The sequence below is a fragment of the Propithecus coquereli genome, unplaced genomic scaffold (genome assembly GCF_000956105.1).
Source record: "Propithecus coquereli isolate 6110/MARCELLA unplaced genomic scaffold, Pcoq_1.0 Scaffold66, whole genome shotgun sequence".
Lineage (NCBI taxonomy): Eukaryota > Metazoa > Chordata > Mammalia > Primates > Indriidae > Propithecus > Propithecus coquereli.
Genome location: NW_012152618.1, coordinates 9781764 through 9798310, shown reverse-complemented (window position 1 = coordinate 9798310; position 16547 = coordinate 9781764). Strand labels below are relative to the sequence as shown.

Genomic DNA, 16547 nt, shown 5'->3' with positions numbered 1-16547 from the left:
GGTGAGGGAGGGCAGGACAAGAATGGGGATGAGGGGATGAATGTTGGCCTTCTGAAGGGCTATGACTAAGCAAGGGGCTGGAATGTACCGTGTTGTTAGCAAGAGGTGGGAATGAATGGAAAAGGGCCAAAGTGAACTGCACCATGCAACCAAGGGACGGAGGGAAGACCCACGACTTGGCCAGCAGAGCCGGGGAAAGGTCTGGGAAGGGGAGGAAAAGCCAGACAGGGACTGGGTCCCAGGGCAGGAGGAAGGTAGGGGAAGAGTCAAAGGTCAGTCCTTGAAGACAATCTGTTGGCCATGAGGACGCTCGTCGTGGGTGATGTGGCGCCGGACGTGGATCCTGCGGACACGGTGCTCTCGGTTCTCTTCATCCTCCCCTCGACCCACCCCGCCACCTCCAGCTGCACCCCCTGTGGCCTCCAGGAGGGCTGGATCTGGACCCCGGGGAGTCTCATAGATCAGGATGTTCAGGGTCTCCTCAAAGATCCGGGCCTCTGGGAATTCCACCTGCAAAAGGCCAGCAATTCCCAGCTGCTATCCTCTGGTTCAGTCACACAGGGCCATCCCCCATCCCCAGCAGGCCCTGTACTGACACACCTCCTAGCCTGGGCAATCAGGTTCTTTGGCCTGGACTATCTTCTCTGCCACTTCTTAGCAAAGTCACACTTCAAGGCCCAGCTAAGAAGTCAGACAGGCAGAATTATTTGTTTTCTTTCCTTCCCTGCCCAGTCTCTTGGTATCCTTTTTCATCTGACAAATACTGAGTGACTGTACTGTACCAGGTGTTGTTCTAGGCATTGGGAAAATAGCAGTGAACAAAAATTCCAGGGAGGAATTTTTAATTCAGGAAGTTTAAATTCCAGGGAGAAGACTCAGACATACACTTAATAACATATAAACTAAGTCAGATGATGATGTTATGGGAAAAGACACGCAGGAAAAGGGGACAAGATGGCCAGAGCCAGGAGTGTCACAACTTTAAAGAGGGAGTTCACGGAAGGCCTCACTGAGAAGATGACATTTAACCAAAGGAGGAGAGGGAGGAAACCAGCTAGAGTGAGAAACCTGGGAAAAAGCAACAGCAAGTGTAAGAACCCTGGGTCAGGAGTGTACCTAGTGTCTCATTTGAAGACCAGCAAGGCAGCCAGTGCAACTGAGGCAGAATGATGGAGAGAGTGTGGAAAGGGATGAAGGCAAAGAGGTGACTGCGGTGTTCCCCTTGTGTAGCCTTAGAAGGATCTAACTAATATAGCTCTCAGCACACTTTATTCGAATTATTGGTTTATCTTCCTATCTTCCCAATCACGCAGGAAGCTTCTTGGAAGCTGGGCCACTCATTCATTCATTCCCTTACGATTCAACAAATGTTTCCTAGCTTCCCCTGTGACAAGGGCCAGGCTGGCTAGTGCCAGTGAGACAGGAAAGAAAAAGACACAACATTGCCTCAAGGAGCATACACCCCACTGCTGAAGCAACCCCTCCTCCCAACTCATACACCACAGTAAACACTGTCTTCAACTAAGAAGGGAGTGTGATCAACTTTGTCTGGGGTTGTTGGGTTGAAAGTTCATGAGTGAAAGCATCCCACAGTGATGCCTGGTTGGGTCTTAAAGAATAAGTCCAAGTTCACTAGGCAGGCCGGGATGAGGAAGAATTCTAGGAAGAGGAAATAGTGTGTGCAGAGGTAAGAGGTGTGACATAGTACTGACTGGGTGCTTAGAGACTTGCAATGACTGTGGTGTACCTGAGGCATGTCCCTCATGTCAAGCTCAGAAGGGACTAGATGAGGAAGGGTTTCATCCACCTTGGTTTAAGCCTGGTGTGGTACTCAGCACACAGTAGGTGCTTGGGAAATATTCATCATGATTGCTATGTTAATGAGTTAGGACCTACCAACTCAGAGTATGTACTAAGTAAGAGACCACCTGGCCTTGAGGTTTTAAGAACCTATTTTTGGTAATGGACCCTTCTGAGTTCCTATTGACAACTATGGACCTTCTGTACAGAAAAATACATATATACCCCCAAACCTGAAGACTACTGCAGAGGATTGCAGATAGCCTTGAAACCCATTCAACTGGCCTAGGTTAAGCACCCTGCTCTAAACCAACACCCTCATTTCACAGGTGGAGAAATGGAGACCCATCATAATGGGTGGCTTGCCCAATGTCACACGGCCAAGACCTGAGAATTCTGGCTCCTAACTCCCCGTGACGGACTCTTCCCCCTGCCTGACCTGCTGAGCTGCCTTTCTCCAGGGTCCCGGTCCTGCCCATCACCCCCTGGCCCTCCCCAGCCAGGCACTGACCCCTTCTGACCTTGGTCTGCTTCTTCTCCGTAGCATAGACAATGGAGGTACAGCACACCTCGGCGATTTTGCGGCCCTGCCCGTAGAAAGACCAGCAGCAGATCTCATCCCCCAGGACATCCTTGAGGAAGAGGAGCCGCCCGTGGAAGCGCAGGGCCAGTTTGTCAAACAGCTCAATGTTCTTAAGCAGGTTGTCATCTGAAGTGCTGAGGACCACGGTCCAGGAGACCTCAGCATGGCTGGCTTGTCCCCAACTTCCCCCCCAGGCTAGGGGCCCAGACTCCCAGCACTCTGGTCCTACCTAGGGGTTTAGTGCCCAATAGGGAGCTTCCTCCACCCCTGGGGCCAGGCTATGTAGGCCTCAGAAGGGAGGCAGCATTTGCTGAGCAAACCCAGCACAGCAGAGTGGCTCCTGTGTCAGCCCTGGAGCCAGGCTGCTGCGCCTGGTATCCTAGCTCCACCACTTTTAACTGGGTGACACTAGGCAAGTCACTTCACATCTTGGTGCCTCAACCTCCTCATCCGTAAAACGGAGCTCACAACAAATCTACCTCAAACAATTGGGAGGATTCCATCAGTTAATATGAAGAGAGCAGTTACAGCAATGTCTGTTATAAAATAAGCACTAGGACAGTGCTAGCCATTGTCACTTAATCCTCACCAAACCCATTTACTGATGATAAAGCTGAAGCTCAGAAGTGGAAATGACCTGCCCAGAGTGTCCAGGGGGTAAGTGGCAGAGCTGGAATTTGCATTAGGCAGTTCTTTTTTTTTTTTTTTTTGAGACAGAGTCTCACTCTGTTGCCATGACTAGCTAGAGTGCTGTGGCACTGGCCTAGCTCACAGCAACCTCAAACTCCTGGGCTCAAGCAATCCTCCTGCCTCAGCCTCCCAAGTAGCTGGGACTACAAGCATGCACTATGACACTTGGCTAATTTTTCTACTTTTAGTAGAGATGGGTCTCGCTCTTGCTCAGGCTGGTCTCAAACTCCTGAGCTCAAGCGATCCTCCCACCTCGGCCTCCCAGAGTGCTAGGATTACATGCGTGAGCCATCGTGCCCGGACCAGGCAGGTGTCCTTATGGGCCCTCCTTTCTTATGGGCCCTCTGTGTGGCTGTAGCCCTCCCCTTGGGCAGGGGCAGGGCTGTGACCAATCCCAGGGCTTCATCCAGTGCACACCTGTGCCCCCACCCCTGCTGGTCACCTGGTATAGGAGTACTTGTTGTTACTGCGGTTGTGCAGGAGCTTCACCACGGGCTGTCAGAGGAGAGAGGATGAAGGATGGGGGTGAGGCTACAGGGAGAGGCCCTCAGTGAGCCTCCACCCTGCAGGGCTCAGGGGCCTCACCTTGGAGGTGCTAGCCAGGAGCTGCTGCTCCTCCCGGGGAGATGTCACCGTGGGGATGAGGCACAGCGGGGACAGGTTCTCCCTTTTTTGCTGGGGAAGAAGTGGAAGGTGGTTAACAGCACAACCAAAGGCCACTCGCTCCCCCACTTAAAAGCCTTCAAATGCTGCTTGTTGCCCCTGTTGAGAAAAATCCAGACTCCTCAGGGTTCCATAGGCTTTGACCCCTCTGAGTTCATCTGTACCACTCCCCTTGCATGCTGGCTTCACCCACCCATGCCTCACTCCTTCACACATCCAGCTTGGGCCCACCCTGGCCCTGTGCTGTTCCCCCTGCCTGGGACACCCTTCGATCAGCTGTCTGCAGGGCTGGCACCGTTGCTCAGCTCAGACGGTGCCTCCTCAGCGCCAGTCCTCCTCCTGAATCCCCTGACTATGTATGGCAGCCTCCTTTTTTACATCATCAGTTCATTTTATTCCCAGCACTTAGTTCCTGACATTTTCTAATTTTTTCTATATTTGTTTATGGCCTGTCTCTTCCCACCTTAGGGAGTAAGTGCCTACTGTCCAGCTCATGCACTGTGAATATTTGCTGAATGAATGAACCTGGTGGGCTTGGACGAGGCTGGAGGAAGAATCAGAAGCAGACACGTGGCTTCTTTCTCTTTCAGAATCTTCATGCCAAAATCCTTCTCACCTCTCCCAACCTTGAAAACTAAATGTGCAATTCTAATGCCAGAACTTTTTTCTAAACTCCTGAGACTCTTTAACTCTTTAATATGGAAGAATAAAAGTCTACAATTACGTAGGTCAATTTTTAAAAAGAGCAAAAAGCAGAGGCTGATGCTGCCAGATATTAAGATACAATACAATGCATATTGTGAGAACAGTGTGGTTCTAGTGCAGAAAAAAACAAGAATCCCACGGAACACAAAAGAGAGCTCAGAAACAGAGCAGTGTATATATGAAAATTGGTATTTTTTAAAAGACACCACAAATGAGTGGGGGGAAGTATGGAGTGTGTATTAGTTATCTATTGCTGTGTAACAAATTGCTCCAAAACGTAGCAGCTTAAATTAATGATATTTATTAATTCAGCTTCTGTGGGTCAGGAATTCAGGAGTGGCTTAGCCAGGTGGTCTGGCATGGTGACTTTCATAAGGCTGTAGTCAAGACGTAAGCAGGGCTGCAGGCATCTGAAGGCATGACCACCTCTGGAGGATCTGTTTCTGAGAAAGCTTATTTATATGGTTGGCAAGTCAAGTTCATGCTGGCTGCTGGCAGGAAACATCTAATCCCGGCCATTTGGACCTCTCCACAGGGTTGCTTGAGTGTCCTCATAACATGGTGGCTGACTTCTCCACAATCCGAGAGAAAACAAGATGGAGGCCTCACTGTCTTTTGTGACCTAGCTTTGTCAGCCCTATCCAGTGTGGAAGGAGATGACACAAGGGAATGAGTACCAGGGGACAAGAATCATTGGGACTGCCTTAAGGGCTGGATCCATAGTTGCCCCTCTATCCCCCACTGACTCACATCCCTCCCACGTGCAAAATACACCCCCCTAGATTCCCAAAAGTCTCATCCCATTACAGCATCAGCTCAAAGTACAGACTTTTGACATCTAAATCAGGTCTAGGTGGGGATGTGGCTCTTGGGTGTAGTTCCTTAACTACAGCTCTTTAAGGACATTTGCTATCTGAAGACCTGTAAACTAAAGAGGCAAGTTATCTCCTCCATACGCACAACACACAGTGGCAGAAACAGGCATAGGATAACCACTAGGGACACTCTTGTTCAAAAAGGGGAGAAACAGGAGGCACACAGAAGTCATTGGTCCATAGAAATTCCGTAATCCAGTTGGACAAATGTTGGGAAGTCTTTGATGCCTGCTCCTGTTCAGGAATGATTCTCCATGGCTCCTGACTCTGCCCTGAGTCATCCTGCCTCTTCCATGAAGGATGTTTGCAGCTCCAGTGTTTCCTCAGCCTGCTTCTTGCCTGGAGAAGTTTGGGGGTCCAAAGCCCTCTTCTCCTTTTGCACTGGCTCTGTCCCTTTCAGTCCAAGCTGGCAGCATTTCTGCCAATTCTCTTTAATACTTATTGGGTGTCTTGCAAGTCTTGGCGTTCACTTCATTAGAAAAATCTGCACTCACAAATCTCTGCAAGATAAGCACTCTCTACTTTGGGCTTGTGTTGAAAGACAATACCCTAAAGCTTCTCAGTGCTATTACTTAATTGAATGAGGTCTTTTTGTTGTTGTTGTTGTTAGAGACAGGGTCTCACTCTGTTACGAAGGCTGGAGTGCAGTGGTGTCATAATAGCCCACTATAGACTCAAACTTCTGGGCTCAAGTGATCCTTCTGCCTCGGCCTCCTGAGTAGCTAGGACTACGGGCACACGCCACCATGCCCAGCTGATTTTTAAATTTTTTTGTAGAAACAGGGTCTCACTATGTTGACCAGGCTGGTCTTGAACTCCTGGCCTCAAGCGATCCTCCCGGCTGGGACCCCAAAGTGCTGGGTTTACAGGCATGAGCCACTGCGCTCGACCATTTCTGAGGTATTAAGAAAGGACTTTATAATCACATCCTCAGCTTCACCTTTAGTTCATGTTTTCCCGAGAATGTCCTTTATTTAATCTTTGGAAACCATTTGTTAAGTTAAACATCATTTTTTATTTGGAAAGGCTGAGAATTTTCAAATCCAACAATTTCTGGCTCTTTTTTGTTCAAGTGTTTTTCTTTAGCTCACCCTCTCCTCTTCTATTTTACTATAAGCAACAAGAAACCAGGTGTCATCTTCAACATTCTATCTGCAAATCTCCTCAGATAGACCGCCCAGCTAAATATACCTAATACAGCTCATTAGGTATATTTTGTACTTTCTACATTACTATGGGAGACAGTGTTGCTAAACTTTCTGCCACTACACAACAAGGATCCCCTTTCTATCAGTTTCCAATAGCATTTTCCTAACTGTTCTTTAAGCCCTCACTGCAGCCTCCTCAAAGATCATCAGACTTCTGTTAACAGACTCTTCTTTTTATTAACACTCTCCTGAAAGTCCTTCCAGCCTCTGCCCAATTCTCAGTTCTAAAACTACTTCTGCATTTAAGGTTTTTGTTATGGCAGACCCCATTCCAGAAACCAAAAGCTGCTATCTATTCCTGGGAAACAGATAACTATCAACTTAGCAGTTTAAAACAACAAGAAACATTTATTATTGCCCAGTTTCTGTGAGTCAGGAATTTGAGATTGGCTTGACTGGGTAGTCCTGGCCCAGGGTCTCTCAAGAAGCTGCAGCCATGTGAAGGCTTGCCTCTGAGACCGTTCACCCATGTGGCTGGGAGTCTGTGCCGGCTGTTGGCAGGAGGCTTCAGTTCCTCATCAAGTGTACCTCTCCCTAGGGCTGTTTGAGTGTCCTCACATAACGTCTGGCTTCCTACAGTAAAGACAGCCAAAAGCTATAACGTGTTTTACAACCTAGCTTCAAAATTCACACACTATCATTTCTGCAACATCCTATTGGTTACGTAGGTCAGCCCTATTCAGTGTAGGAGGAGGTAGACAAGAGACTGGACACCAGCAGGAAGAATCGCTCGTGGCCATCTTGTGTGCCGGCTACCAGACTGATTAATAGATGGCACTGGGAAAACAAGCTCAGCTTATGAAGGACAAAAAAGAAAAAGGTTAAATCCTCTCATAATTCACATTTACAGAAGTGAGTTCCATTTAGATTAAAAGATCCACATGTAAAACTATAAAGCTAATAGGAAATTTAGAACAAAAAACAATTTCTTAAACAAGACCCCATAAGGATATATACTATTAGGCCAAAAATGTTGAGGAATTTGACTACATTAAAATCAAGAATTTCTCAATGCAAAGCATGACTTTACAAATAATCCCATGTAATAAAGCTGAAGAAATGACAGAATTATAATTATCCTACAACCTTAATGAAATTATTGACTCAAGCAAGGATTATCAATTGGTCTATTGTTGGCAAATAACTGCCATTCATATGTTAATAGTACCCAAATAAGGGAGGGATCCAACCACCATCACGTGAATCCAGAGGCCAATTCTAAGTATCATTAATGATGGGTCATATTAGCAATATTATGAGTTTCTCCATTAACACAACATGAAATATGTAACAGTACCTAAAAAGTATATTCTAACCAAAATGTTTAATATTAAGCCTTTAAATCTATAGTCTAATTTACAGGAAATTCAGGATAGGGTGGTAACCAACCAAACGATACCATGAGTAAACAACAGGCAAATTTAGAAAGCGGGTCATTATCCAAGACAATTGGCAGTCTGGCACTCTCTTTAATAAGTCAGCATCATGAGAAAGAAAGGGACCATTTTGGATTATAAGAGGCGAACACAGCAACCAGACACAATGAAAGGATCTACACTGGATCCTGGTCTAGATGAACCAGCTATAAAAAACATTTCTGGAACAACTGGAGAAACTGGAGTATGCCCGAGACATTAAATAAAATTTTATTGATATGGAAAGATGGCAATTATTAACAACGACAATAAAAGAAGATTACAAAACAGTTCATACAACATGATTGTATTTTGGCAAACACACACACACATAGCACACAGGAAAAGACCTGGAAGGATATTTGGTACTTTTATTTTTTGGGTCATCTATGTTTCCTAAATTTCTACAATTCATACTACAACTCAATACTGCTTTAAAAATAATAAATGGTTATTTGTAATTTTAAAAATCAAAGATTTCTATTCAATACCAGATGCCACACACAGGTGACATTCCAAGAGAAAATACTGGCAATATCTTAACTAGAAATTACTATCTAGAACAGATTTTCTCAACTGGGGTTCCTCAACTGAATCTCAAAAACCAGCAAATAATTTGAACTCTCCCAAGTATGGCAGGTAAATAGTACCATTCTAGGCCGGGCCAGTGGCTCACGCCTGTAATCCTAGCACTTTGGGAGGCCAAGGCGGGTGGATCCCTCAAGGTCAGGAGTTCGAGACCAGCCTGAATAAAAGCGAGACTCCGTCTCTACTGAAAAATAGAAAGAAATGATCTGGACAACTAAAATATATATATATATATATATATATATATATATATACACGCACATATAGAAAAAATTAGCTGGGCATGGTGGTGCGTGCCTGTAGTCCCAGCTACTTGGGAGGCTGAGGCAGGAGGATTGCTTGAGCCCAGGAGTTTGAGGTTGCTGTGAGCTAGGCTGATGCCACGGCACTCTAGCCTGGGCAACAGAGGCAGACTCTGTCTCAAAAAAAAAAAAAAAAAATAGTACCATTCTAGATGCTTGGGAGAAAAGTTATAAAAAAAAAAAAAAAAAAATAGTACCATTCTAGATGCTTGGGAGAAAAGTTATATATTATGTAAAAAACATACTTTAGAGCAGTGGTCCCCAACCTTTTTGGCACCAGGGGCCAGTTTCATGGAAGACAATTTTTCCATGGACTAGGGATGAGGGAGTGGGATGTCGTTGTGGGTAGGGGGGAGGTTATGGTACAGAGCTCAGGCGGTGATAGACGTCTGTTTCCTAACAGGCCACGGATGGTAACGGGTCATGGCCCGTGGATTGGGGACTGCAGCCTTACAGCATATATAATACATGCCCTAATGTAATAGGGTTTAATTCTTCCTAGGAACTAAACTAAAATATGCAAGGTTCTCCTGCAAAGCAACAAGAAAAAGAAAGGAAACAGTAAAAAATTTGGTAAAGAGTATGAATAAGCAATTCACACAAGGGGGAACCAAAAAAGCTAGTGAGTATATGAAAAGATGCTCAACCTCATTAGTAATCAGAGGTATGCAAATTAAAATGAGATCATCCTACACTCATCAGATTGGCAAAATTAGAAAGTTGGATGATGCCATGTGTTGTTTAGGATATGCAGAAATGGGATCTCTTATGCACTGCTGAACATGAGTATAAAGTACTATAACATAACCATCCAGGAGAGCAATCTGAAGATATTTACTAAAATTCGGTGTACATGTGTCCTGTGATCCAACAATTCTCTCCCAGCTACAGTCACGAGAAACTCTAGTGCAGAACCATAAGGGACCATGTGCAAGGATGCTCACGGTGGCATTTTGTGGGGGCAGGAAGTGGGTGGCAATCTAGGTCTCCAATCTCAGGAGAATGTATAAATAAAATATGGTGAATGAACACCGTCCTGTGAAGCCGTTAGAAGCAAAGAACTAGATGTCCATACAAAAGCATGAATAGATCTTGAAAAAATGTTGACTAAAAAAACTATGAAACAGAACATGATCCATAACTCAATGCCATTTGTGGAAATCTAAAATGCATACATATATAAACAATGCTTTAGCTTTCCAAGGGTACAAACACACTCCAAGTATATGTATCAAAACATTAGAATTGGACAGGATCCCCTGGGGAAAAGGGAAGCGGGTAGGGGATTGGGAATGAAGGGGGAAAAAATAAAATAAAAGGAAAAGATTTGCACAGACCAATGACGATTAAGTACCATACACTGAGGAGTGTGCTGAGCTGTGTAGGGTGGGAATGGATTTGTCACTGGGAAACCTGGAAAGGAGGGAGCAGGAACACAAAAAAGCACTGCATTTGGGAGTCAGATAACCTGGATTAAATATGAGCTCTGCTGATTACTGATTCTCTGACCTTAGATGCATCATCCAAGTTCCCTTGTGTTTCTTTTTATGTCAAACAAGGGTGTAAGATGTATACACTAGCAGAGAGCAGAATTACTGCTGACACACAGAGGGTATGCAATAACATTAGCTAATTTAAAACTATAGAGCAGGAATGAACTTCCAAGATTTAGTTCAATGAATGTTTTCCAAACTGCAAGTGGTAACTCACTAATGGGTCATGAAATAAGTTTAATGGGTCCCAAACAGCATTAAAAAGAAAGAAATAAACCCAGAATATATCAGAGTACATTTCACTAAAAGTATCATTTTATAAAATTCTTATTTCAGTTATATATACACGAGTATAAAATGCATTTTTGGTCCCAGCTACTCAAGAGGTTGAGGCAGGAGGATTGCTTGAGCCCAGGAGTTTGAGTTTGCAGTGAGCTATGATCATGCCACTACACTCTAGCTTGGGTGACAGAGTGATACTCTGTCTTTTTTTTTTTTTTTTTTTGAGACAGAGTCTCACTCTGTTGCCCAGGCTAGAGTGCCGTGGCGTCAGCCTCACTCATAGCAACCTCAAACTCCTGGGCTCAAGCGATCCCCTTGCCTCAGCCTCCTGAGTAGCTGGGACTACAGGCATGCGCCACCATACCGGCTAATTTTCTCTATATATTTTTAGTTGTCCAGCTAATTTCTTTCTATTTTTGTAGTAGAGACGGGGTCTCACTCTTGCTCAGGCTGGTCTCAAACTCTTGAGCTCAAACAATTTGCCAGCCTCAGCCTCCCAGAGTGCTAGGATTACATGCGTGAGCCACCGCGCCTGGCTGAGACTCTCTTAAAAAAAAAATTTAAAAAAGCATTTTTCCCCCATGGGCTTCAATCAAAAAGTTTGAAAAACATGGATACTGTCCAAAGGAATCCTGTACCTTTGGATTTCAAGAACCATCAAGTATTCCTGAGATAACAGAAAATTGTTCAGAGTTGTCACTTTTTAATCTATAAAGGGCATTAAATAAGATCCCTTATAATCTCCTATTATTATTACATCAAAAAAGAAAGGACAATTTTAACCTTGTAAAAATAAAACAACAAAAAGCTTTATGTAACACTGACTACATTGTACTTATTTTTCTCAGTTCCCTATCTTTCGGAACATGAGGACAGAACACCAGAGGTAGGAATGGACTCACTCAAGGTCACTGTCAGCTGTGGCAGAGGTGAAAAGGAGCCCCTATGTCCTGGCTGCATTTTCCAAGCTCTGCTGCTCAGAACCCTAAGGGGTCGACAGAAGTGGAGCCCAGCAGGTGGGGCCCTGGATCCTCAACCCTGTTTTACTGGAAGTAACTCTGCTTCTACTAGATTTCATTTAAGGAAAGGATTTCACTGCTTTAAAAAAAAAACAACAACAAAAAACTAGAAAGCCCCTGGGGGTGGAAGACATGAGGGAACACTGCCTCCTAAGATAGGACCAGATCATGGAGGTTACTATATTTCAATTTAAATTTAGATGTTTTTCCCTAGTGGCAGGAAGGAGCTATTTAGGATCTCTGAGCAAGAGAGAGACTAGATTGGGGTTGTGTTTAAGAATAACTACTCAGGTGGTAGTGTAACGGCTGGACTGGCTGGGTAGGAACAGCAAGAAGCTGAGAGCAGTTATTCAACAACCACTGCAATGATCCTGGCAAGAGGTGGTGTGGGGGACCTGCTGAGGGAGCACAGATGCAGAAGACAGTACCCCCAAATTCTCTGGGGTTATGGCAGTCAGGGCCAGACTCTCCAGGCTTTACCCCGTGTCTCCTTTTTCTGTCCTAATATCTGCTTGCGCAGCTCTCCCAGGAACATGAACAAAGGGACTCAGGAGGTGGGGAGGACCCTTACCTGTAGCGCCAGCTGGCAGTCCTCAATCAGGCCCTGTACCAGGTAGTAGCGTGCTTCGCCTAGTAGCTCCCCCAGTTCTCTGGTACTCTCAGGCAGTGGCACGGACCCGTCTCGCAGGTAGTTGAGGATTGTACCAAAGTGACGGCCGCTCCGGTCAATCAGCACCCAACCTGTTGGGGTGGGGAGAGGCAGGAGGAAGGACGGCTCTTCTGGGCGCTCTGGAGCAACTAAATTTTTATGTAAAAAGGATTCCAAAGCCACAAAGAAAGGTCTGAATATTGATCTGTCTCAAACCTTTGCCATGTTCAAGACAATCCCTTTAAAATATCTCCAGTGAGGCTGGATGATGTGGCTGGATGTGCTTTTACACATATCCAGCCACAGAAACTTCCCTCCCAAATCTGTTTTACAGTCAGAAGACTCTCACTGTGAGAAAGGTCTTACAGAATTACCATATCAATAAACCTCTAACCCCTGATGTTAATTCTGACCATCCTATTTAATTAAACTGTCTATTCTTACCCTCCAGTTCACTAACATTTTTAACCTTATATATATATTTTTTTTTTTGAGACAGAGTCTCTGTCGCCTGGGCTAGAGTGCAGTGGCATCATCATAGCTCACTGCAACCTCAAACTCCTGGGCTCAAGTGATTCTCCTGCTTCAGCCTCCAGAGTAGCTAACACTATAGGTGTGCCACCACGCTCCGCTCATTTTTTCTATTTTTAGTAGAGACAGGGGTTTCGCTCTTACCCAGGCTGGTCTTGAACTTCTGACCTCAAGCGATCCTCCCCCTCAGCCTCCCAGAGTGCTAGGATTATAGGCGTGAGCCACTGCACCCAGCCTTAACCTTTATATTCTTCGTAGAATTTATTACTATATGCAATTGCATATATTTTGCTTGTTTGTTTACTTGCTTATTGGTCTTCCCTACTCCCACCTCTCCCCAGAAAAGGAAACTTCATAGGCTAATTTTGTCAGGTTTGTTTACCTAAATATCTTCAGATTATTTTACAAATATTTATTGAATAAATGAATTCTTCGCCTTTGATATTTGAAGGCTGAGCTCTACCTCCCAATTTTTTTATTTTCCTGCTCTTGTAATCCTTATTAACTCCCTCTAATCACCCCTCCCCCCAAAAAAAACCCCAAATTTTTAGGTCCCACTGAGTATGTGGGGTCCGAACTTGAATGCAACACTCCAAGGAGGTAAGGTTCACAGGCAAAGGAGAACTGTCCACTCTCCACTCTGGTGTCCCTGGCAAACCCAAAGCAGCCTTCTCCTTCTACAATCTGCATTTACAGACAGATTCCTAGAGTGTACAAGGACCCGTGTTAGGGGAACAGAGAGACAGACAAGATCTCCCAGCTTTCCAGGCTGGTTGTCAGCAGATCTGAGAAGGGAACACAAGGCTGGGCAGTTGGAAGAAAGTGAAGGTTGAAAGTGAAGCAGCAGGGCTGGTTCCCAAGTCTTTTGAGTTGCAGGATGAAGGGTGGGAAAATTGATAACGACGATTATGAAGTGACATGTTCAATCACTTACCACAGCACCCGGCAGAGTTAGGAGTTCCGTTAATGTTGGTTATTGATAGGGGTAAAGGACGGGGAATGAGGGAGATTATGAATGAGAAAGGGGAGATGAGATGGGATGTGGGGGCTGGAGGAGAGGTGAGAATGAGTTGACCGGACAGTAGTGAGAAGAGAGAAGGGGCAAAAAGCCTGAGCGATAAAAGACAGGGCAAAGGGAGGTGGAGATCTAGGGGACGGAGGAAGGCACAAGTGAAGGCGGCGCACGTACCTCCGGCGTCGGTAAGCACCTCCACACGGCCGCTGAACATGGCCTTGAGCAGGGAGTCCTGTCCCGTGAGGGTGCGCAGCGTGGTGTAGTGCAGCGAGCCGCCCACGTTCAGCTTCACGTACTTGCTGTTCGGGGTCAGCGGCTTGAGACCGTAGGCGGCGGAGCCAGGCTCGAGACCTGAGGGCTTAGAGACTTCCAGGGACGGGGCCACGGCTGCCGCCGGGCCCGAGGCCTCAGCCGACATGCCAGGTAGCTGTGGCAGGCGGCGATCCCAGGCTCTTTGCACCCTCCAGCCCTCTCCCAAAGACCCCCGCACGCTTGCCCTAGGGCCAGACCGCTCCGCGCACACACCCACTCGCCGCAGCTACTCGGCGGCACTGGCCCTCTACCCCACCGCGCTCGCACTACCCGGAAGCCAGCGCCGGCAGCTGCGCCGGCGCGTTTAGGCTCCGCCCCCGACTGGGGGCGGGGCCGCAAGGTGAGGAGCTTGGTCTGTGGTTTCCCGGCTCAGTGGAGGGGTAGCGTGTGGGATGGTGTCGCCTTCAGGGCGAGGCGCGGTCCCCTTAGGAGTCCCGGACACCATATGGACGATGCGCCTGGTCCCTTGCCGGATGTGGAAAGCGAAGTCCCCGCCCCGTGATTGGGTCTCTGCTGTCTGAGCGCTTCGTGGGTGTGAAGGGAAAACTGAGGCCCCAGAGAGGGCAGGATATCGGGCAAGGTTTCCCGCCTCCCAGCCTCAAACACTTGAGAGACTGTGACAAGAACTGCGAACAAAGCACCAAGGGAAGCTCTTAAAGGAGGCCTAACTGGGGTGGCTCTCAGAGGGATGGCAATGGTGCGAGGGCGCCAAGGATGGGAGGTCTCTCTGAGGTGGAGATCTGAGAAGCAGCAGCCATGTGAAGATGGCAGGAATAGGTTCTAGGCAGAGGGAAGGGCGGGTACAAAGACCAGGCAGGAGCACGCCTGGTCAATGCGAAGAGCAGAAGGAATGTTGGGGGTGGCTGGAGCAGCTGAGCAAAGGTCTTAGTATCCCACCTAATGTCCTGAGACCTAGCACCCAACCCCGCAAGAAGAAAGAAATGAGATAGGAACCACTCTTGACAGAAAAGTGTAGTAGAAAATGGGTTTTTTGGTTTTTGTTTTTAGAGACAGGGTCTCACTCTTTTGCCCAGGCTGGAGTGCACTGACTGGATCATAACTCAGTGTAACCCTCAGTCCTGGGCTCAAGTGATCCTCCTGCCTGAGCCTCCTGAGCAGCTAGGACTACATGTGCAAGCCACCGGGCCTGGGTAATTTTTTTTTATATACTTTTTTTGTGGAGATGGGGGTCTTGCTGTGTTGCCCAGGCTGGTCTTGAACTCCTTGCCTCAAGCGATCCTCCCAGCTGGGTCTCCCAAAGTGCTGGGATTACAGGCGCAAGCTACTGCACCTGACAGAGAAGTGTTTTTATCTGACCTGATTTGCATCCAGTTTAGAGTCTGATGCAGCAGAGATTTAAGAATCTACCTCTAATATCTAGCTGAGGGTGAGGGGTTGCTGCAGGGAAAACCAAACATAGAGTCAGTTTTAGTTTCAAGTCTGCTACCAGTTCACTGGGATTGTAACCATGGGACCAGCCCAAAGTGGGCCTACTCTGTTCGTAACAAAATGTCATTACCTTGTAGATATAAAAGTCAAAAGCTGCAAGTCATGTAGCTGAGGCATGCCCAATAGAAAAACTTTTGACCTCTAACAACACCCGGAACCAATGATTCCTCCCTTTGGAATCAAGAAGACCAAGACATTACAGGAACATGAACACCAGAACTCTTTTAGAAGTGAGGCATCCGTTGGCCCAGAACATCCGCAGCTAAGATCTGCCTCAACCTACCTTACTGTAAATGGCCAATTTGAAGCCCTCCAATAAGACCCTGACAAGCCAACATTCCTAAATCCTTTCCCTTTCCCTCCAAACCCATAAACTTGTCCCAGACCTCAAACTAGGGAGACAGATTTGAGCCTGCCTCCTATCTCCTTGCTGGCTGGCCCTGCCATGAAAGCCTGTCTTTTCTCAAAAGCCAGTGCCATAGTATTGACCTCTGTGCACATCAGGCAGGCAAGCTCATTTGCTCAATAACAGAAGATCCTAGACAAGTGACTTCTCTCTGGTCTTAGTTGGTTCCTTTTCTGCTTTAGTGAGAGGTGCAAATTTAATTGCCTGCAGGGGATAAATAGGAGTGTAAATGAGTCAAGTGGAACAATTATAAAGTCATCTATTGGAGAGAAATGTGCCTGTGGTGACCTGGAGGGCTCACGTTCTACCAAAGAGGTTGCCAATTCTGATTTTTCAAGTGTAGCGGTGAAAAGAGAAAAGCAACCCCTGACAGCTGGGAGCTGGTTTGCACTCTCCCTCCAGAAGCCTCGGTGTTGCTAGGAGCTGGCCTGGCACCAACAGCGAAGCTGTGGTGTTGCCCCGTTAAGCAGAAACAATTTCACAAAACACCAACATCAGACAAGGTCACTCTTTGACTGATGGATTAAGAAAAAGACCACTCTGTAATCATATCTCAACACAA

At 46.5% G+C, this 16547-nt stretch overlaps 1 protein-coding gene across 1 annotated transcript; it reads right to left on the bottom strand.

Moving 5' to 3' along the window:
- Window positions 1-73: 73 nt before the first annotated feature.
- Window positions 74-14448, bottom strand: KCTD13 (potassium channel tetramerization domain containing 13). The gene is made up of 6 exons (XM_012660173.1): window positions 13993-14448; window positions 12195-12364; window positions 3659-3748; window positions 3516-3568; window positions 2322-2517; window positions 74-510 (listed from the first exon to the last, which is right to left on the bottom strand). The coding sequence occupies exons 1-6, from the start codon at window positions 14234-14236 to the stop codon at window positions 274-276; spliced, it is 990 nt and encodes a 329-aa protein (XP_012515627.1). The 5' UTR covers window positions 14237-14448; the 3' UTR covers window positions 74-273.
- Window positions 14449-16547: the final 2099 nt, after the last annotated feature.